The 22,915-nt window shown below is 41.3% G+C and overlaps 1 protein-coding gene across 12 annotated transcripts in view; it reads right to left on the bottom strand.

Annotated features, from left to right (window-relative positions):
- HYDIN (HYDIN axonemal central pair apparatus protein) overlaps window positions 1–22,915 on the bottom strand; it is a 439,740-nt gene that overhangs the window by 164,470 nt on the left and 252,355 nt on the right. For all 12 annotated transcript variants that reach the window (XR_009256078.1, XR_009256079.1, XR_009256080.1 and 9 more), the window contains 4 exons: window positions 15,950–16,188; window positions 12,828–13,101; window positions 8,311–8,454; window positions 3,435–3,578 (listed from right to left, as the gene is read on the bottom strand). Coding sequence is in view for 9 of the 12 variants with exons in the window: in XM_058708213.1 (XP_058564196.1) it covers window positions 3,435–3,578; window positions 8,311–8,454; window positions 12,828–13,101; window positions 15,950–16,188 (801 nt within the window). In the remaining 3 variants the exon portion in view is untranslated. The remainder of the gene's footprint in view (window positions 1–3,434; window positions 3,579–8,310; window positions 8,455–12,827; window positions 13,102–15,949; window positions 16,189–22,915) is intronic.

Below are 22,915 nucleotides of genomic sequence, written 5' to 3'. Positions count from 1 at the left end.
GCACCAGGGTTACAAGTGTATTGTTTATCCTTGTGGAGATAATGTATGGATAAAAAAAAATCACATTCATATATGTATTTAAAATTTTTGTATACACATGATAGTACACTGTGCACTCTTGTTCTGCAATTTGCTTTTTTCACTGGGAGATCACTCAGTGCATGTGGAGCTGCATTTTATTCCATCATATAATTCTGCCATCATTGATTTAACCAATCTCCTACTGATGGATATTGGCTCCCAATCTTTTGCTCTTATAATCACTGTTACAATGAATACCCTTGTCTATATGTTGAATATTGTGTCTATATCTGAAGGGTATAGCAGATATAACTATAGCAGAAGAATAACTGGGTCAAAGGGTATGGACATTTGAAATTTTGATAGCTGTAGCCATATTGCCTTCCAATGTATACTTCCCCAACACTGTGGGGGTGCCTATTTCTACATGCCCCTCCAACACAGAGCACTATCGAATTTTTGCTCTTTGCCAATCTGATAGGAAAATTAATTTGCATCTCTTCTAATGTGATTAAAGTTGAATACATTTTCATATATTTAAGAGCCATTTTATTTTTCTTTCTGTGAACTCTATTCATTTCCTTTGCCTATTTTTCTATTGGTGTTTTCCTATTGATTTGTAAAAGCTCTTTATTTATTTTTAAATATTTATTTATTTTTGAGGAGAGAGAGAGAGAGAGAGAGAGAGTGAGCGGGGGAGGGGCAGAGAGAGAGGGAGACAGAATCTGAAGTAGGCACTAGGCTCTGAGCCCAGTGCAAGACTTGAACTCACAAACTGTGAGATCATGACCTAAGCCGATGTCAGACACTCAACCGACTGAGCCACCCAGGTGCCCCAAAGCTCTTTATTTTTTAAACTATATGTATGCTGTTATTAAAGTTACACATGCAAATAATATGAAAGGCCCAACTGTGCTATCAGAATTATTACAGGAAGCAATAGTTCCTGACCCAACCAGGGATCCTAACAGTCCAGAGACCACCATCAATTTGTGTAGTAGGACTGGTCTACAGAACAGCTTCCTTGGGCAGAGAAGGGGCGATCGGTTGGTGGACATACCCCAGACACCAGTTATTATCCTGGAGGGCTAAAATCACACTAGAAACACTGAAGTTCCCCTGGCACTTTGATCCATTTCTCTGGGAAGAGCACTTATCTTTATATCTGGGGATAAAAGCCAGCTGCCCATGTTTTTCGTGTGTGGGGTCAGGTGGGACAGCTGTCTAGTACACATGGAATCCCTCTATTTTCAGTGTTCTCCTCACACTTGTTGCCTCCGAGCCCATGCTACTCAGCTTGAACGACTCTCATGTCTCTGCGGTCTCACAGGAGAATTTTCTAGAATGCTGGTTTTTGTGCCCGTGCCCTTTTGGTCAACCCACTCCATCCTCATTCTGTCTTCTAGAATTTGTTTAAATCTCCCATTATCTGCTTATAACCATCTTCTTCCTTCTTTATTTTACTGTTCCGGGCTTCTTTCCTTCTGAACATTTCTATCTTAAGATTTCAGGAGGGACAAGAGAGTGTGTCTAATCTACCACCCAGATGGAGAAAGCTGCTCGTATCTGAATTTTCACTTTATCATCCATTTGTTCTCCTCTGCCCTGTGAGCTTACCCTTCATCTCCACTTTGAACACTTGACTCTCATCTTTAAGCTCTTTTTAAAGACAGGTCATACCATCTACCATTTCTCTGAGGCTGCAGAAAACTACATTTATACTTTCGGTCTCCTTCCTTGTATAGGCTCCCTAGCAGTAGGTTTTTCTTCTACCTCTCCCTTTTATTTCTCTATTCAAAGATCTTAGCTGGTGTTTTCCCAGCTCAGGCTTGAAGGAAACCCACTAAGTAATTGGTGGGGAAGGGAGGGTGGTAGTGCAGTTTACAGCCACCAGTCAGGTATTGTCTGCAACCCTCTCACTAAGCACCTCTGTCCCCCCATCTCCCTCCAAGATCCATCTCCCTGAGCGAGGCTCACGGCAAATCTCCTTCAGCCATGGGCTCCCTCTTCTGAGATCTCAGGATTGCTGCCTGCCCTCCCTTCCTCCTTTTTACCTCTTCTTCGTTAGCCGTCTCCCCAGATTGGGAGGCTGAACACAGTGGTGTATGGATCTGGTTTCTCCCTCACTCCTCCTCTACAGCTCTGCAGTGCCACTGGCCGCACGGCCCTGCCGTTCCCACCAATGTCCGCATGTTCCGCAGAGGATCGCAGGGGTGATCTTTTTTTTTTTTTTTTAAAGTTTATTTGTTTATTTTGAGAGAGAAAGAGAGAGTGCAACTAAGAGAGGAGCAGAGAGGGAGACAGGAAGTGGGAAAGAGAGAATCCTAAGAAAAGAGAGAATGCTAACAGCATAGGGCTCTATCCCATGAACCGTGAGATCATGACCTGAACTGAAATTAAGAGTTGGACACTCAACTGAGCCACCCAGGCGCCCTGCACAAGGGTGATCTTGTAGGGGTGTTTAGAGAACACTGCATCCTGTGTCAGACTGGGGAGGCTCAATAGCTCACAGCCTCCTCCCCCAGCCCAGTTCAGATTTCTTAGTATCTGGAGATGGGCTCTCTGGTTTAGGGACTGGGTTTGAGCCATTTCCTTGTTGCCTAGAGTATGGAACTTTGCTTTAGAAAAGTAGAATTAATAGGTTTCTATTATCATTAGTGGGAAGTCACTGTTTTCTAAAGATTACAATGGGCAAGAATGAAGGGTTATCATAATGAGCCAAAGTTCTTACACCATTAATAACAGTTGGGTGAGGGACACCTGGGTGGACCAGTTGGTTAAGAGTCTGACTCTTGATTTCAGCTCAGGTCATGATCTCAAGGTTCATGAATTTGAGCCCCACACTGGGCTCTGCACTGACAGCAATGGAGCCTGCTTGGGATTCTCTGTCTCCCTTTCTCTCAGCCTCTCCCTCTCCCCCATGATCTCTTTCCCTTTCTCTCTCTCAAAAATAAATAAATAAATAAATAAATAAATAAATAAATAAATAAACATTAAAAAAAAATCATAGTGGAGGGGCGACTGGGTGGCTCATTCAGTTAAGCGTCTGATTTCGGCTCAGGTCATGATCTCACCACTTATGAGTTTAAGCCCCCTACTGGGCTCTGTGCTGACAGCTCAGAGCCTGGAGCCTGCTTCAGATTCTGTGTCTCCTTCTCTCTCTGCCCCTTCCTCGCTCGTTCCCTCTCTCTCTCTCTCTCTCTCTCACATATAAATATTTAACAAAATTAAAAAATAGTTGAGTGATATTGGAATTTATGACATATAAATCTTCTTTATTCTTTCCTCTTTGTTTCTTAAATTCTTCCTACCTGTCTGGACTGAAATTAGGTAGCATGCTGACATTATTCTCTTCCTTTGTCACACACACAACTCTCCTAGGAGCTTGTTAAGACAGCACTCTGTCAACTTACCTCGGGAGTTAATGGCAGTGGAGATTTATCAGTCTCGCAGATACAGAAGGGTCTGCTTGTGGAGAGCAACACATTCACGGGCAGGGTGGAAATGTTCTTCATGACCAACGGCTGGTAATCAGGTTCCAGGACAGTGTTTGGTTTCTGCAAAAAGGGAAAAAGAAGAAACCAAGTTATGATAAACATGTAAGCCTTTAGCAACCAAAGTCTCATCATCAGTGTTAACAACAGAATTAGCATTCCCCACCCCTCCTTGCTCTCTGTCTCTCTTTCACTGTCTTCCCCCTATCCTTGTACAGACTTAGATAATTCATTCGCAATTTATGGTGGACTATTGAAAAGTGATCCTACATAAGCCAGAAAACAAAGATTAGATTTCTTACTCTCTTGTGGCCAGGTTAAAAACACCTATACATGCCATGCCTCTGGAGAGTACTATTAGTATAGAAGTTTCCAGTGTCATAAAACAAAGTCTAATAATTAGTGATACAAATGGAAGAACCCATGCATCATTATAATGAACAAAACATTATTTTCCTTATTTTTTTCTATGCTCAAAATATCCAATTTGCAAAAATATATACATTTGTAATATATTGTTATATTGACAAAATGCTCATAACTATTTCTGTAAATTTTTCCCAATAACACTGGGATCGTTGATGTAGAAGCATCTTTCCACTTTCTTAGATACATCAAATTTCATTCTTCAACTGAAGAAAGCATCAGCAGTGGATCTTAACCTGAAAATTTCTGGTCAGACTGAATTTTTCTCATTCTAATGTTGGAGTCCACATCATTTCTTGTGTGCTTTGGAAAGGGGGTCTTTTAATAACAGCAGGAGGCAACAGAAGCCTCAATCTGTGGCTTCCAACAATAGACTCCCTCCAATCATTCCCTGGCTCTTCCACAACTCTGGCCTGTTTTCCCCAGGCCTCATGGTTTTGATTTGCTGTCCCAATTTCAGTTAAATCATTCTGATTCTATATTTTGGTCTGACTCTGTCTCTGCTTCTTTGTTCAACACAATCTTCCTTCTCCTGTGGTTCCTGGCTCCCCTGGCTCTGAGGTGCTCAGGTAACCAGTGCCCATTGTGTCTTTGTTGGCTTGGGCTGCTATAACAAATATCATAGACTGGGTGGCTTCAATAACAGATGTTTCAGAGTTCTGGAGGTTGGGAAGTCCAAGATCAAGGTGCCAGCAGATCCGGTGTCTGGCTTTAGATGGCTATCTTCTCACTATGTCCTTGCATGGCTGAGAAGGAGATGATCTCTCTTGTCTCTATTTTTCAGGGCACTAATCCCATTCTTTTAAAATTTTTTTTTAATGTTTATTTATTTTTGAGAGACAGAGACAGAGCACAAGCAGGGGAGGGGCAGCGAGAGAGGGAGACACAATCCAAAGCAGTCTCCAGGCTCCAAGCTGTCAGCACCGAGCCCGATGCGGGGCTCGAACTCATGAACCATGAGATCATGACCTGAGCCGCAGGTGGACGCTTAACTGACTGAGTCACCCAGTCGCCCTAACCCCATTCTTGAGGTCTCTACCTTCATGACCTAATCATCCTCCCGAAGGCCTTACCTCCAACATCATCACACTGGGGATTAGGACTTCAACATGTGAATTTGGGGAAGACATAAACATTCAGTCCATAACAGTTAGCTCAAGCATCCTGCCTCGGCTGCACTGTTCTAGATCCCTACGCACTCCCAGAGTTCTCTGAGGGGCTCAGTCTGGCACTTACCATGACATGCCAGGCATTGTTTCCCTCCCTCTAACATGGCAATACAGGCACTGAATTCACCTTGTATTTGCAGATGATGATATACTACATTTTGTGAGAAGGATGAAGCAGCACTTTTGGGCCATACAAAGCTGTCCACTCAGTGACCTTCCCCCAGGCCGCTGTGTCACTGCAGGAAGCATTGAAGTGAAGAAGCCATAGTCGGTTGGTTTTGGCAAGAGGCCATTTAGAGGTTAGAGATGAAGAGGAGTCGATGCACACAGAGCCGTTCTATTTTAAAATGACCCCTTCTCTCTGGGTTGTTTGTCTCCCCAAATATCAAGAGACAGGTTTTGCTGGTGGACTTCATGAAGCAAACTGGCTGCTACTTTCAGTTGACCTTTTCAATTCCCCAGAGATGTGATTTCATCTGTGTGCCTTAGGAATGGCATCACAGTTATAAAGTAGATCAAATCTGAGGAAATGGTTATAGAAAAATTCTTCCCATAGGCAGGGCTGGTATCATTATAGTCTAATGTACTAATTCATATATGCTGCCTTGAGCCCAAAATGAGACAGGACAGACAATTTGGTGTTATGTAATTAAATCTGAACACCAACACCAACAGGCCTCTTGTGCATACTGGTTTAAAAAAGTTGCATTTCTTCATTGTCCCTGGTGTGGCTTAAATATGAGCAGGAAATAAACAATGAAAAATATACTAGTTGGACAGATTTCACAATTATAATATTTGGGGGGGGGAAGGAGAGAAGGGCAAAAACAAACACGGAGTTCTGACAATTTGTTTTTTAATTCGATAAGTTGCTGCCATATATAAAATATTTGCTCAGAGATGTAAACACGAATATGTTAAAAAAAAAACCAACCCAATGCTTAAGGATATAAAAAAGAAGGAACACTATACACACATTTTTATGGGTGTTTATAGGCTTAGAAAAAAATATCTAATAAGAAACCGGGCTGCATATTTAACATACACTGTAATGTCTTGCAAGGAATAGCTATTCAATAAATACTTACTGAATTTTCTCTGAATAGCGGAATTTAGAGGAAATATGATGCCGCCAAATTTGGTGCAGCTGTTGCCAATAAATATCTTTCCTGATTACTTAAAAAAGGAAGAATTTAAAACAGTAATGAAAACTTAGTAACTCTGGCAGAAACTCCTGTAGTATTTTCTTGTTGTATGTCTCATGGAGCTTGTTTCAGCTGGTTTATCATCCTGTAGCTGAAACCCTTATTCTACTTCTTCAGTGTCTGCTTTCTGCACTAGTCCATTAAGCCAGGGTTTTGCCTTGTCTTGGCGGCCTAATATAATGTAAGTGCTGAAAATTATCTGTTGGTTTGAAGTGAACTTGTACATCTCACCTCCCTTACTTGATTATAAGCTCCCTTACTCATATCCTAACAGAGCACTTTATCCATGGTGGGTGCTCAATAGATATTTATTTAATATTAACAAAATATAATGAAATCCACTAACAGAATAAATGATCTTGAACATTCTCCTGCAAGCCTCCAAGTAGTGAAAGGAATCCTGGTTGATTGCCCCATGATCAGTTAGGCGCTGCCAGACATAGCCCATTTATACGACACCATGTCAGGACTTAGCTTGGATTATGTACATCCCACACTATGGAACAATGGCTTACTTAATACCCAGTTTTCCCAGTTGGCATGAGGTTCATCTGGGTGGGTCTAGTCTCACTGCTATATCCCTAGCACTCAACACAGTGCCTAGGACATGGTAGGCCTTGATAAATACTCCAATCAGCAGCCAGCATGACTGTTTCATTGAATAAATCTGACCATGTCACTCCCCTCCGTCCCTAAAGCCCTCCAATGGTCACCCAGAACAAAACCCAAACTCCAGAACTTACCTCCCAGCCATGTCAAATTCCTCTGGCCTCTGCCCATTTCTCTAGATGGACCTCATGTCATTCTGGGCACGTTCTCTAAAGTGGCCTTTCAGTTGTATATATTCACCAAGCTCTTTCCTAACTTGGGCCCTTCACATGTGCAGTTCCCTCTGCCTATTGATTCTCTGCTCGCCCCTCATCACTATACTAACTTCTATTTCTCCTTCAAGTCTCAAGTCTAGGCACTTGCTGACAGAGCCATCTAGGACCACACGTACAAATATGCCCATGTCTCCAAGGCATGTTCTCGTAGCGCCTTATACCTTATCTTCATAACACTGTTTAGAATTGAATCTTAAACAACTAAATTGTAATAATTTGTTTATGGTCTATAACCCTGACCAGTCTCTTAGCTTTGACGATGTCAGGCTGGTTCACCAGATTTCCAGCACCAATGCAGTCCTCAACTCAGAAGGGGCGTTCTCTACCTATCTATTTTGAATGGTACATAATTCTAGGATGGAAGTCTGCCGAGGAGTACGTCCAGTCCTGCTGTGATGTCTCCTTCCACCTCTTTGCCATCCTGACCCCCCTGCCCTGAGCAGCAGCCATTCTTCATTTCCCCTGTCCTATGCCTCCTCCATTTAGTGCTTGTCCTTAATAGTTATATAAAGTCATGGGCATTCATAGCCATATAAATTAAAGAGTACGAATCAAAGAGTTTAGGTTGATTATTCTCAAGCAGTGTTAGGTGACCGCATAACAGCTTAACTTGCATCTCCGTTCCCTTACACGTATGACGGAATGATAATAGAACCCACTGGATAGATTGTTGTGAGGAAACAACTGGGAAAATGTAGTTGAGGAACATGGCCTGATGCCAGTGCCTACCAATCAGTAAATGGCAGCTTTTCTTACTGATTATTATAATTATCAATAATTCTACTCTAACCTTTTCTATACTGAGATGTTTATTTCACCTAGTTAGAATAAAAGGATCAACTAAAATGCATTTTCAGTGCACTGGAATACGCCTTCATTTACTTTGTCTTATATATCAGGAACGAGGCAAGTAGAATTTCCATAACAATTCACATTTCAAAGGAATGTAGGTTTAGATTCAGAAGTTTTAGTTAAATGTGTATTGGTCTCTGAAGCTTAGAAAACATTCACTGGGTGTGGGTATAACAGGCTTCCCATTAATTTAGCTTCCAAAATGAAAGTGTGAACGTGCTGACCCCTACTTAATGCACCCGCCCCAGGCAGCACTGACCTTCTCCAGTCGGTATATGAGCTGTTTGGTGGAGAGCTGGATAAGTGGCGCTATAAACTCACAGATGATATTCACAGTCATCAGCAAGCTCTTCCCCTTCTGTGCCCCGATGATGGCATGGCACACCAGCTTTTCTTTGACTATCTGTAGACGAGACACATCAGCACTTGTGGAATATCCATAGCTCAGAAAACTTAATTCTCAAAATCAACAAGCTGATTCTCAACTACCTGCCTGGTGACACCAGGAAAGAGCACGTTTTTCCAAATAGTGCATTTCAGGGATTGCTCTCTGTCACACAATTAAAGTCTGATTGGTTGAATATGTCCTGGATGTGTTTGTTTCTGACTGCTCCCAAGGACACAATCAATTTACATTCAGTTCAACCTACATATACATATATATTACAGGAAAATGTATCATGCATCAGAACTGCTAGGGACTGACTGAACATACAAAACAGACAAGGCAGACAAAGCAGGTAAAATCCTTACTGGGCTTATGGTTCGGGTAGATACATGATTTCTTATCAAGCTAGGCAGGAACTATGGCTAGAAAAATTTTGCCTTTCATGCTTGAATGTTTAAAAATCATGCTGTAGATTCTCCCAACAAAAGGAGTCCAAGGCCGGATGGCTTTCCAGGGGAATTCTACCAAACATTTAAATAAGAGTTAACACCTATTATTTTGAAGCTGTTCCAAAAAAAGAAATGGAATAAATACTTCCAAACTCATTCTCTGAGGCCAGCATTACCCTGATTCCAAAACTAGACAAAAACACCCACTAAAAAGAGTTACAGGCCAGTATCCCTGTTGAACATGGATGCAAAAATCCTCAATGAAACACCAGCAAATCAATCAATGTGATACATCACAGTAATAAAAGAAAGGATAAGAACCACATGATCCTCTCAATAGATGCAGAGAAAGTGTTTGACAATATACAGCATCCCTTCTTGATAAAAACCCTCATGAAAATAGGGATAGAAGAATCATACCTCAAGATCATAAAAGCCACATATGAAAGACCTACCACTAATATCACCCTCAATGGGGAAAAACTGAGAGCTTTCCCTCTAAGGTCAGGAATATGACAAGAATGTCCACTCTCACCACTGTTGTTCAATATAGTATTGGAAGTCCTAGGCTCAGCAATCAGACAACACAAAGAAAAGGCATCCAAATTGGAAAGGAAGAAGTCAAACTTACACTCTTCCCAGATGACATGATACTCTGTGTGGAAAACCCAAAAGACTCCACCAAAAAATTGCTAGAACTAATCCATGAATTCAACAGTCACAGGATATAAAATAAACGTACTGAAATCAGTTGCATTTCTATACACCAATAATGAAACAGCAGAAAGAGAAATCAAGGAATCGATCCCTTTTACAAGTGCACCAAAAACGATGGAATACCTAGGAATAAACCTAACCAAAGAGGTAAAAAATCTATACAATGAAAACTATAGAAAGCTTATGAGAGAAGTTGAAGAAGACACACACACACAAATGGAAAAACATTCCATGCTCATGGATTGGAAAAACAAATATTGTTAAAATGTCGATATTACCCAAAGCAATTTACATATTCAATGCAATCACTATCAAAATAACACCAGCATTCTTTGCAGAGCTAGAACAAACAATCCTAACATTTGTATAGACCAGAAAAGACCCCGAATAGCTAAAGCAATCCTGAAAAAGAAAAGCAAAGTTGGAGGCATCACCATTCTGGATTTTAAGCTGTATTACAAAACAGACACATAAACCAATGGAATAGAATAGAGAACCCAGAAACTGACCCACAAACATATGGCAACTAATCTTTGACAATGCAGGAAAGAATATCCAATGGAAAAAATTCTCTTCAGCAAATGGTGTTGGGAAAACTGGGCAGTGACATGCAGAAAAATGAACCTGGACCACTTTCTTACACCATACTCAAAAATAAATTCAAAATGAATGAAAGACCTAAATGTAAGACAGGAAGCCATCAAAATCCTAGAGGAGAAAACAGGCAACAACCTCTATGACCTTGGCTGCAGCAACTTCGTACTTGATATGTCTCTGGAGGCAAAGGAAACAAAAGCAAAAATGAATGATTGGAACCTCATCAAAATAAAAAGCTTCTGCACAGTGAAGGAAAGAATCAGTAAAACTAAAAGGCAACTGACAGAATGGGAGAAGATATTTGCAAATGACATATTAGATAAAGGGTTAGCATCCAAAATCTATGAAGAACTTATCAAACTCAACACTCAGAAAACAAATAATCCAGTGAAGAAATGGGCAAAAGACATGAATAGACACTTTTCAAAAGAAGACAAGCAGATGGCTAACAGACACATGAAAAAATGCTCACATCACTCATCATCAGGGAAACACAAATAAAAATCACAATGAGATACCACCTGACACCTGTTAGAATGGCTAATGTTAACAACTCAGGCAACAACAGATGCTGGTGAGCATGTGGAGAAAGAGGAACCCTTTTGCACTGCTGGTGGGAATGCAAGTTGGTGCATCTACTCTGGAAAACAGTATGGAGGTTCCTCAAAAAATTAAAAATAGAACTACCCTACAACTCAGAAGTTGCATTACTAGGTATTTATCCAAAGGATGCAGGAGTGCTGATTCAAAGGGGTGCATGCACCCCAATGTTTATAGCAGCCCTATTGACGATGGCCAAAGTATGGAAAGAGCCCAAATGTCCATCAGCTGAGAAATGGGTAAAGATGTGGCGTATACATACATACAATGGAATACTACTTGGCGATCAAAAAGAATGAAATCTTGCCATTTGCAACAACATGGATGCAACTAGATTATATCATGCTAAGCGAAATAAGTCAGTCAGACAAAAACAACTATCATCTGATTTCACTCATATGTGGAATTTAAGATACAAAACAAATGAACACAAGGAAAGGAAAGCAAAAGTAATATAAAAACAGAGAGGGAGACAAACCATAAGAGACTCTTAAATACAGAGAACAAACTGAAGGTTGCTGGCAGGGTGTTAGGTGGGGGGAAGGGTTAAATGGATGATGGGTATTAAGGGGACACTTGTTGGGATGAGCACTGGGTGTTATATGTAAGTGATGAATCACTAAATCTTATTCCTGAAATCATTATTAAAATAAACAAACAAATAAACAAACAAGCTATTAAAAGCCTTAAAAAAAAATAAAAATCGTGCTATAGAAACCAATACTTCTTTGGATCCAAAAGGCCCAGATTTTTAGAAAGTAGAAAGGACCTAGAGTGACATTATACCAGAATAGCTTACACTGAAGAGTATTCAGGTTTTGGATGTTAATGAATTCAAGTCTCTTCTCAGTTGTGTACTACCACATAGAAGAACATTCAGGGAAGCATTTAGCAAATCTTAAACTGAACTTAGAATCCCAGCTTCTCAGATTTAATGCCTTTAAAAATATGATCAGCTCCTGGTAACAACATTGTAAATGTGCTCCTGGGACAGCCTGTCAGTGTCTTGAGTTGAGAGGCTGCATTCTATCCATCTTTGCATCAGTGTTTGTCCTGTGGTATACACTCAGTAAAAGTTGGCTGAATCCCCAAATGACAGAAAGAAAGAGCATATGATGCACTCCCATGATGGGAAATGACCTTTTTGTTTTTGCACCGAGGATGGGTTTTACCTGAACGTGTGCTGTGAAGAATCAATGCAAATGAAGTCAAGTGAACCTGCCACCCTAGAGGACCTAAGCTGTGGGCGAGCTTTCCCATCTTGTCTACTGGGAGACAAGTTTCCATTGTTTCCTATCTCATGAGGGAAAATCCAGTACTATCTCCTAATTCAGTGACCCCAGCAGGAGCTCAAGGATGATCATTTCTCATCCATAAAGTCTGCACTAGTGAGGTAGAAGAGGCTCATAAGTGATTTGGGAAGTTTCTTTTGTGCTTCTGATGGTTTCCAATTTCCATGAGGGAATAGGAATAAATAGGCACATGTTTTGGAGCTGCTTAAATGTTTAAAGCAGAATGTTGATAATATAAATATGAGCAGGACAAGCACGTTGCTGAAGGTAACTCAGCTTTTTAGTTGATACATAACAAGATGATGGTTATAAATAGGAAGCTGTTGTGTCAGGTTGAGAGGAAAGGGGCCAAGGATGTCCCAATACCTGGAGAGCAGAGGCAGCTGAGTGTCTCTAAAAACATCCTTTTTGAATAAATAGGAAATTAATATTGCTATGTGTTAAGAGGAGGTTTAGCTTTGGGTGAATGCTGGATGTCCCTCTGACCCTGGGGATGAGAACCTACTTTAAATGGTATTTTAGGGTTGGGATCATGGTAGCTGTAGAAACAAACAAAAAACTGAGCAGAGCCGAATCTTGGAAGCAATAGGTGCTGCCATGGTAACTCAGTGCTGTGTGAAAACCTTGAGAAAACTGCATCCTTTCTTCAGATAAATGTTAAGGGACTCTCCTTAGAAATACAGCAAAGATTTATTTAGGAGAAAAACGGCTTCTAAGAGTGCTGTCCTCTTACCCTGGGAGTAGCAGAATAGCCTTCAAGTATCACATCGATCGTCTGGTCTGGGTACAGCTCCATTCTGACTGGGTGGATCTGAAACACGGGGTTCTGTGGGGCGCCGGGCTCCTGGAAGTGCCGGGGTCGGGGCTGGTTCTTAGCAAGTCCCTTCTTAGCCAGGCCCTTCTTGCTCAGCTTGTTCTGTGGATGGAAATCTTCGTTCATCCAGAACAACTGTTGGACCCGACGTCCCTTGTTGGTCAACTTGAAGCGGTAATAATAGGTGTCCAGGCTGGAAAAGAGGAGGCAGGAATTGAGAGGGCTCAACTTGGGGTGTTCTGTTCAGCTCCACACCCTTGGGATTTTTCTCCTCTGAAAAGTATTTAAAAGGTAAGTAATGAAATACACTTTATTTTTAAAAATTTAGGAATGCTACATCATGATGCTATGAGGAGCTGCCACAGTAAGGGAACGAGGTAGTATCTACTTATGGAGTCCACAGACTGGAGTCCAGTACCTGGGTTTGGTCCCTGAGTTTCCACCACCAGGGAAGTGGTATATAAACACAGACACAGTATATGCAAAAATCACTCTAATTTATGATAAACGGTTCTAAAGAGTGAAAGGAAAGTAAAATACCTACTGGAGGAGAAATATATTTCAAATTGTATTGAGTATATTTCTACTGACTGAATGAAATCTCTTGTGATGAGCTCACGTTGAAGGGAACTTGGAAGAGAAGCCAAGGGGACTTGGCTCAAAGCTCAAGGGGACTGTACCATGGACCAGAACATCACCTGGATTGGTCATTTTTCTCAGAGGAGTGCTTTAAAAATGCTATTTCATTCATCAAGTCATTTGTTCATTCATTCATCTATTCCATGAACATTTATTAAGAACCTCTTGATTGTCTGGCTCTTTGCAAGACACTGGGATTTCTGAGATCTTGGACTTGCTTCAAACATGATTTTGTTTGGAATTAAAACAAAACTGATTTATAAGTTTATTTAAATTATTTTTTTTTCAGGGAGAAGACTCACCTTGGCACTGTTTTTTATTTTTAAAATCTTATTAGGCTTTGAGATTTCATCCCCTCTGTTCCTCATTAGAAATACTATCATATGCTAATAAGTAAGCTGAAGCATAAATAATAAATAAATAATAAGGAATATTTGCCGATTGTCAGGCGTAACCATTTCTATCTAAATAGGTATTTACAGAGCATGCTTATTGGAGTAGTTTGACTTCATGGCTAAGTCCAGGCTTTGGGGAAATAATAAATATAATAATAAATAATATAAACATATAAATTATATGTGTAAATAATATACGATATATAATATAAATAATATAAACTGTAGGCAGTGTATCTGTCACTTGTACACAGTACATATTTCAGCTGTCACAGCAATACGGTAATAATAAGTATGTTTGTTCTCATTTTATAGATAAAGAAATAGAAGCTCTGAAAATTTAAGGGAGTTGCCCAAAAATATGTAGTCAGAAAAGGTGGCATATGGGTATTTCTTCAGACCCTTATGATCAAAAGTTTGGCAAACTTTTTCTATAAAGGGATGAATAATAAATACATAAGACTTCTTGGGCCACATGGTCTGTCACAACAACTCAACTCTCCAGTAGTGTGAAAGAAGCCATAGAGAATGTATGTATAGGAATGGGCATGGCTGTATTCCTATAAAACTTTATTTATAGAAAAAGGCAGTGGGCTGCAGTTTGCCCACCCCTGCTTTTGATCATTCTTCTGGAGATTGCTGGCATCATGATTTTATGGCAAAAAGAATAACTATAGAGCTTAGCCAGAGGAAAACTTGGCAGCTAAAAGCTGCAGTTTGCTTCTACATTCACAGGAAACTATTAGCTAACCCTCCATTTCTAGGCGAGTGTCAGAATATCCTTTGGGGCTATTTGACACTATTTGTAGACTAAGGAGAACATGTAATTAAATCTGGCTTGCAGTACATTGTTTTCTATAATTATATTTGAGTGCACTTAACAAAGAAATTTGGAAATAGAAGCATGGTATGCAATGAAAAAACGCCCTAGCTTATGGCCAACAGATGGGTGGAGAGGAGTATTTTTATATCCAGTTGACACCCAAACTGTAATTGGATGTTTGTCTGAAAACATGTGCAATTCAACTATCTGACTTGCCTGTTACTTAATTCCTACTGGTTAATGTATTTTCAATCAAGTGTCATGTGTTGTAGATGGAGCAGAGGAAAGGAGGTGTGGATGGGCTTTTGGGGAGGGCTCCCAACTGGTTTTTGTCAGGTACATCCTCTCTCAGCACAGTGTCCATCTTGGTTTCACGACCTGTTACACCACAAGGCAGGAGCCCCCCTCTGAGACCTGCTCACAGTACTGCAACAGACAGGCCAGATTCAACTGGCCCCAAGAATCAATGAGTGGCAGCCATGTGACTCCGATGAGGAGCCATGAATAACCCCCCAAATGTCTCCTCCACTGTTAGCATTCAAACCTCATACACTTTCAGAGACACACATTTAGGCTGTTCTGCTCAGAGACATCTATACTGTACCACCTTTTATTTAAATATTGAGATTCTCTAGCTTTTCAGGAGGAGCCAACTGCAAGCATCTCATTTGTTGGTGCTTTGGTGGGGAGATGAGCAGAGGACATAAAACAAAACAAAACAAAATGACTGGCTCTGCAACACCAGATAATATACATTTGCAATAAATTTTCAGCCTTCCTACTTATACTGTACTTAGGTCACCACCAAGTTCTATCTGTATTTTCCACAGTCATGGAGAGGAATTAGCAATGTGTCAGATGGAATTAAAGAGGAGGAATCATGATCGAGATACTAAATTTGTCACGAAGAAGCCATTGTATATTTGCAAGAAAAATGCACTTCTATAAATGTCTTCTCTGGTGTAGAGGGACACAGCTGGGAAAATGCAACTACACTGTGCCTAGGAAAGGTCTTCTTGTGGCTGATGTACCCATTTGGAGGGGGTAAAGTGAAGATGGGAAAAGGGAGGGGGGCTGAAGACATTAGTTCTATTTACTGAAAGTAATTTTTCAAAGTAGAGGTGATGCTCAGTTTATGAAACAGACGTAGTATCTGGAAGAATCAGTCCAGGGTATTTCCCTACCTGAAATGTGCTCCCAAATTGAGCTCTGGAGCAAAGGGCTTATCTGAAACAATGGTGGAACCAACTCCTGAAGCCTGGACAGGAATCCGGTAGGTGTTGCTATTTTCTATGCTCAAAATAACTGTGTCTTTGAATGTCAGTATGTCATTCAGGTTGGCTGTCAGCGTCAGCTGAAAATCAGTTTCCGGGGGAACCATGCCTTCATTGGGTTCAATTGTCCAAAGGGATTTTTTGTGTGCCTGCAACACAAGAGTACAAGTTAACAGTGAAGATATTCTTGGCTTTTCATTCTGCACATGTCAAAGCCCTCTATAGTTCAAATGACTGGCACTGCAGAACTGAACATCAGAGACAAACATTATTTTTTTGAATCAAAGCAGCTGGGTGTTTGTTGGCTTTTCTTTTTTTCAAAACGCAATGTGATTTTGAAGAGCAAACCTACAATTCTACTTTTGAATGCTCTGTGAAGATTCTTTACATCTCTTTCTCAAGATGACAGTCCAGTTCTCTAACAAGCTTATGCTAATTATCTGCTCTAATCTCCAAATTCTGAGATACCAGCAGAAGGTACAACATCCTTCCTGGAACTTGTAATTTTTAATTTTTTTTTTAACATTTATTTATTTTTGAGACAGAGAGAGACAGAGCATGAACAGGGGAGGGGCAGAGAGAGAGGGAGACACAGAATCTGAAACAGGCTCCAGGCTCTGAGTGGTCAGCACAGAGCCCGACGCGGGGCTCGAACTCACGGACCGTGAGATCATGACCTGAGCCGAAGTCGGACGCTTAACCGACCAAGCCACCCAGGCGCCCCTGGAACTTGTAATTTTTATTTATTTATTTATTTATTTATTTATTTTTTTTTTTTTTTAATTTTTTTTTAACGTTTTATTTATTTTTGAGACAGAGACAGAGCATGAACGGGAGAGGGTCAGAGAGAGAGGGAGACACAGAATCAGAAGCAGGCTCCAGGCTCCGAGCCATCAGCCCAGAGCGCGACGCGGGGCTCGAACTCACAGACTGTGAGATCGTGACCTGAGCCGAAGTCGGCGGCTTAACCGACTGAGCCACCCAGGCACCCCTGGAACTTATAATTTTTAAAGCAAATGTTTTTCAAGTGCAAAGTGTCTATGATGTTATAGTGAGGATAAACAGCTTTCATTAATAAACACAATGTAGGAAGTCATCTTGATTTATATTATTTCATAATAATCAATGGAATTTCGTTTGCTAAAATTCCAAACTTATTTTGAAATATATGACAGGGCTAAATTCTAGAGTTGGAAGTGATGCCCACTAATCTGTTTCCTTTAACCATGTAGACCCTCATAGCTCATTCTTTACTCCCTAAAGTCTTTCTTTGGCCAAACGATATCTCTCAACAAAGCCTACCCTGCACATCACATTTTTAATTTCAAACTTTCCCTCAGTCCTCCTGATCCCCTTTACCCTGTTCTGTTTCTTTTTTAGCACTTATCATCTTCTAACTTAGTGCACAATTAACTTATTTGTCATGTTTCTTTGTCTCCTTGTTCTAGGATATATGCTCTCCATAGAAGGGATGTTTATGTTTTTTGTTCTTGTTTGTGTTCACTGATATATCCCCAGCACCTGCAACTATGCCTGGAACATAGTAGATGCTTAATAAATATATGACAAATGAATTAATGTATCTGCCTTTGATGTTAGAAAACTCAATTCTCATCTAAGGTAACTTACCCCAGATTTTAATACCTCAAATTGTTACATATCTCTTATGTAAAGTGGAGATATACTTTTTTGTACCTTCCACAACATTGGTATTTGGTCCACTCCCTTGGAGATAAATAGAATAAATTGAAGCTCCCTCTTTACTTAACAGCCCTTCAAATCCTGCATCCCACCTTTAGAAGAAAATCTCATATAGTACAATCAGGCTCCAAAGTTAAGATTTTGGTCAAGGTGTCAAGTCATAAAAAAATGACTAATGCTTATTTAATCTAAAAATATAAATTGTGCTTCCTTGATGGTAATTTATCTGTTTTTTCAGGCTGCTTTTAAGATTTTCTCTTTATGTTTAATTGTGTGTAGGGTAGGTTCTCCGTATGGTATGTAGTTAGTTTATTTGCATATCCTTCTTGGAATTTGCTACTTTTCTAGAATCTGGGGTTTGATATCTCTTATTTCTGAAAACTTCTCAGCTATTATCTGTTTAAATATTGTTTCTGCCTCATTTTCTTTCTCTTTTCCTTGAATGTATGTGACTTTTTCTGATACGTCCTCTCTGTCTCTGCAGACTCCCATCTGCATTTTCCATTCTTTTGCTCTTTGTGTTTCATTTTGTATTTGTTCTGAGCTATCTTCCAGTTCACTAATTCTTTCTTCAGCTGTGTGCAAGTCACTTTTAAACACACCTATTATGTTCTTGCTTTCCCATGTAAACAACAAAAATGTGAGTCAGAAGAGGCTGGGGTAAAGGCACTTCAGGGGCAGACACCTAAAGAACAAGATGCTTCTTCAGAGCAGAGGATATTGAAAACCTTTTATTGTAACATGCTTAACTTGAAGCATCTCAGCCACCCTAGATAATGACATCCAGCTGACCAAGAAGAGAAGAAAGAGGAGGGAGAGTCACATGCTGAGATTTTATGTACCAACCCTGGAAGTGTCACACATCACTTCTGCTACTTCCACTGTACACAACTCAGGCAGCCACCTTAGCTTCAAAAAAGGCTGAGAAATGTCATCTGGCTCTGAATCTAAGAGTAAAAGGGAACGGTTGTGGTGAACTGCTAGCTACTTGCTGTTAAAGCCGCCCTGATGGTTGTCTACTACCAGATCCTTAAGTCTTCCCCCAACTTCCCTGGATCCCAGATTTTGGAAGGCGAAGAATTTACACCATCAGAACACAGAAGTGGGCACATAACTTGGCACTTCAACTCCTATGGGGATTGCAGACCTGGAGTTCCTATCTACCTGTTGTTAGGACAAATAGAAGGGCAGCAAGAAGAGAAAATAAGGAAGTTCTAGGCCAGATGATCTCAGCTGTTGGCCCTTGTTCCCAAATCAGTGGCCTTGGAGCACTCTACATAGTTTTACTCATTTATGAGACCCAGCTTACAATTAAAACATAAATTGGTGCCATTTTTCTCCTTCTTTCAAAAAAAAAAAAAAGATTAGAGAGGGAGAGAGTCAAAGCATAAGAGACTCTTAAAAACTGAGAACAAACTGAGGGTTGATGGGGGGTGGGAGGGAGGGGAGGGTGGGTGATGGGTATTGAGGAGGGCACCTTCTGGAATGAGCACTGAGTGTTGTATGGAAACCAATTTGACAATAAATTTCATATTAAAAAAAAAGCAAATGTCTTTCAGAAGAGGGTTCTGTCAATGTCATCTTTCCCCTTATAACCATTTATTTTCCTCCCCTAGCCAGTAGCATAGGTCAGTCCTCTGTTCACAATGAAGATAGGGTGTCACCAGTATAAGTGGTATTTCAGGTCAGGGGACATTAGTTTTCAATGGATGGGTACCATTTCTATTCTGATTCCTGCTGACACAGGTTGGCTGCTCTGGAAAGAAGACACAAAGTTGCTCTCCAGGGCTGAATTGGTGAGTTTTCTTTTTGATGAAGGTTATTAATCAATGTTTGGCATAAAACCAGGCAGCAAAGTATATCATAGAATCCACGAACAAGGAACACTAAAACACCAACTGCTAAGGTACTGGACTGTCCTCACCCAAAGTCAACCTTTAAACTAGTTGCTCTAACACCCCTGTGTCTCTTTGCTATTTGACTTTTGGGGGATGTCCTTTGCTACTAGGAAGAACTTGGCATATGTGACATTTTCTGTTATTAGGTGACAAATTTGACAGAAAAGGAGTGGATGAATGATAATCAGCATAGCTATGGAGAACATTCCATAATCTTTCAAAACTACAATATAGTAAGACAACTACTGATGGAAATAGGTTAGGAGGGAGGGCTCTGAAGGAAAAGCGATGTGGGTTTAAGTCCCAGCTCCAATGGGTTCTGACTGTCGGGTCTTGGGCGTGTCACTTAACCATGGCTGGCCTCAGTTTTCTCATCTGTAGCCTGGGACACCAACTGCACCTTCTGCATAGCACCGTGGTAATATTTAAATGAGGTAATGTGAGTAAAACTCAGAATAGTGTCTGACAAATAGAAAGTCCTAGCTACTGTCATCATTTTACCAAAATATGAAATGCTCCACATGACACATAATTATGGGCTCCATAGTATTTGCTAAATATATGGATTATAGAACTGAGAAAACAAAGATGGATGCTAAGAAAGCATATAACATACAATACTCTTGCCCGAAGAGAAGGAGCTTGTAAGGGTTTGTGGCAGGCAGAACTGCAAGTGGCCCCCAAGATGTTTATCTCCTGATGTATAGTTATCTTTCCCAGTTATTTAATCAAACAATAATCTATGTGCTGCTGTGAAGGGATTTTGCAGATGAAGTCAAGATCCTACATCCATTGACTTTAAGGTGGGGAGAATATCGTTGGTGGATCCGATGAGATTTTAGAAGTGATTGGGCTCTTCCTAGTCAAAAGACTTCAAGTGTGAGAGGGGCTATGGAAGGGACCACATGGCAGGGGGCTGTGGGTGTTTCAACAGCAGCTGAGTGCAGACCCTAGCGGGCAGCTAGCAAGAAAAAACGGGGGGCCTCAGTCTCTCACTGCAAGGAAATAAATTCTGCCGACAACCTGAGGGGGCCTAGAAGTGAACCTTTCCTTAGTCAAGCCTCCTGAAGAGAATGCAGTTCTACCACTGCCTTGACTTTAGTGTTTTGAGAGCCTAACGAGAGGATCCAGCCAACTCATTGCCAGACTTCTGACCTATTGAAACTGAGATAAAAGGGGATCCTGGGAAGATGGCGGCGTAGGAGGACGCTGGGCTCACCGCGCGTCCTGCGGATCACTTAGATTCCACCTACACCTGCCTAAATAACCCAGAAAACCGCCAGAAGACTAGCAGAATGGAGTCTCCGGAGCCAAGCCCAGACGAGAGGCCCACGTAAGAGGGTAGGAAGGGCAGAGAGGCGGTGCGCGCTCCACCGACTGGCGGGAGGGAGCCGGGGCGGAGGGGCGGCCCACCGGCCAAGCAGAGCCCCTGAATCTGGCTTGTAAAAGCGGAGGGGCCTGACGGAGTGTGTTCCGACACCAAGCGGGACTTGACATCTGGAAGGTTATAAGCTAACAGCTCTGCTCGGAGAACGGGAGGGCTGGAGGACAATGGGAGGGAGAGTTGTTGAGCCCCGGACGACTGAGCTCAGCTTGGCGGGGAGCAAAGGTGCTCGCCAGCGCCATCTCCCTCGCCCATCCCCCAGCCAAAATCCCAAAGGCAACCAGTTCCTGCCAGGGAACTTGCTTGCACCACACAAACACCCAACGCTGTGCTTCTGCAGATCCATCCCTCCGGCGGGTCTGACTCCCTCCCGGTGCCGCAGGGCCCCTCCCGAAGTGGGACTCCGAAGGAAAAGTGAGCTGAGCCTGGCCCTCCTGCCCCTGTGCACCTTACCAATCCACCCAAGCTAATACGCCAGATTCCCAGCACCACAAGCCTGGCAGTGTGCAAGTAGCCCAGATGGGCCATGCCACCCACAGTGACTCCTGCCCCTAGGAGAGGGGAAGAGAAGGCACACACCAGTCTGACTGTGGCCCCAGCGGTGGGCTGGGGGCAGATATCGGGTCTGAATGCGGCCCCACCCACCAAACCAAGTTATTCAAGACAGCACAGGGGAAGTGCCCCACAGTCCTGCACCACTCCAGGGACTATCCAAAATGACGAAACAGAAGAATTCCCCTCAGAAGAACGTCCAGGAAATAACAACAGCTAATGAACTGATCAAAAATGATTTAAACAATATAACAGAAAGTGAATTTAGAATAATAGTCATAAAATTAATCGCTGGGCTTGAAAACAGTATAAAGGACAGCAGAGAATCTCTTGCTACAGAGATCAAGGGACTAAGAAACAGACAGGAGGAACTAAAAAATGCTATCAATGAGTTGCAAAATAAATTGGAGACAACTATGGCTCGGATTGAAGAGGCAGAGGACAGAATAGGTGAACTAGAAGATAAAATTATGGAAAAAGAAGAAGCTGAGAAAAAGAGAGATAAAAAAATCCAGGAGTATGAGGGGAAAATTAGAGAAATAAGTGATGCACTAAAGAGAAATAATATAGGCATAATTGGTATTCCAGAGGAGGAAGAGAGAGGGAAAGGTGCTGAAGGTGTACTTGAAGAAATAATAGTTGAGAACTTCCCGGATCAGGGGAAGGAAAAAGGCATTGAAATCCAAGAGGCACAGAGAACTCCCTTCAGATGTAACTTGAATCGATCTTCTGCACAACATATCATAGTGAAACTGGCAAAATACAAGGATAAAGAGAAAATTCTGAAAGCAGCTAGAGATAAACGTACTCTAACATAAAAAGGGAGACCTATAAGACTTGTGACCAATCTCTCTACTGAAACTTGGCAGGACAGAAAGGAATGGCAGGAAATCTTCAATGTGATGAACAGAAAAAAATATGCAGCCGAGAATCCTTTATCCAGCAAGTCTGTCATTTAGAATAGAAGGAGAGATAAAGGTCTTCCCAAACAAACAAAAACTGAAGGAATTCGTCACCACTAAACCAGCCCTACAAGAGATCCTAAGGGGGATCCTGTGAGACAAAGTGCCAGAGACATCGATACAAGCATGAAACCTACGGACATCACAATGACTCTAAACCTGTATCTTTCTATAATAACACTGAATGTAAATGGACTAAATGCACCAACCAAAAGACACAGCGTATCAGAATGGATAAAAAAACAAGACCCATCTATTTGCTGTCTACAAGAGACTCATTTTAGACCTGAAGACACCTTCAGATTGAGAGTGAGGGGATGGAGAACTATTTATCATGCCACTGGAAGTCAAAAGAGAGCTGGAGTAGCCATACTTCTAT

Source organism: Neofelis nebulosa, chromosome 17 (assembly GCF_028018385.1).
Source record: "Neofelis nebulosa isolate mNeoNeb1 chromosome 17, mNeoNeb1.pri, whole genome shotgun sequence".
In the NCBI taxonomy this organism is placed as follows: domain Eukaryota; kingdom Metazoa; phylum Chordata; class Mammalia; order Carnivora; family Felidae; genus Neofelis; species Neofelis nebulosa.
This window is presented reverse-complemented; position numbering and strand designations above follow the sequence as displayed.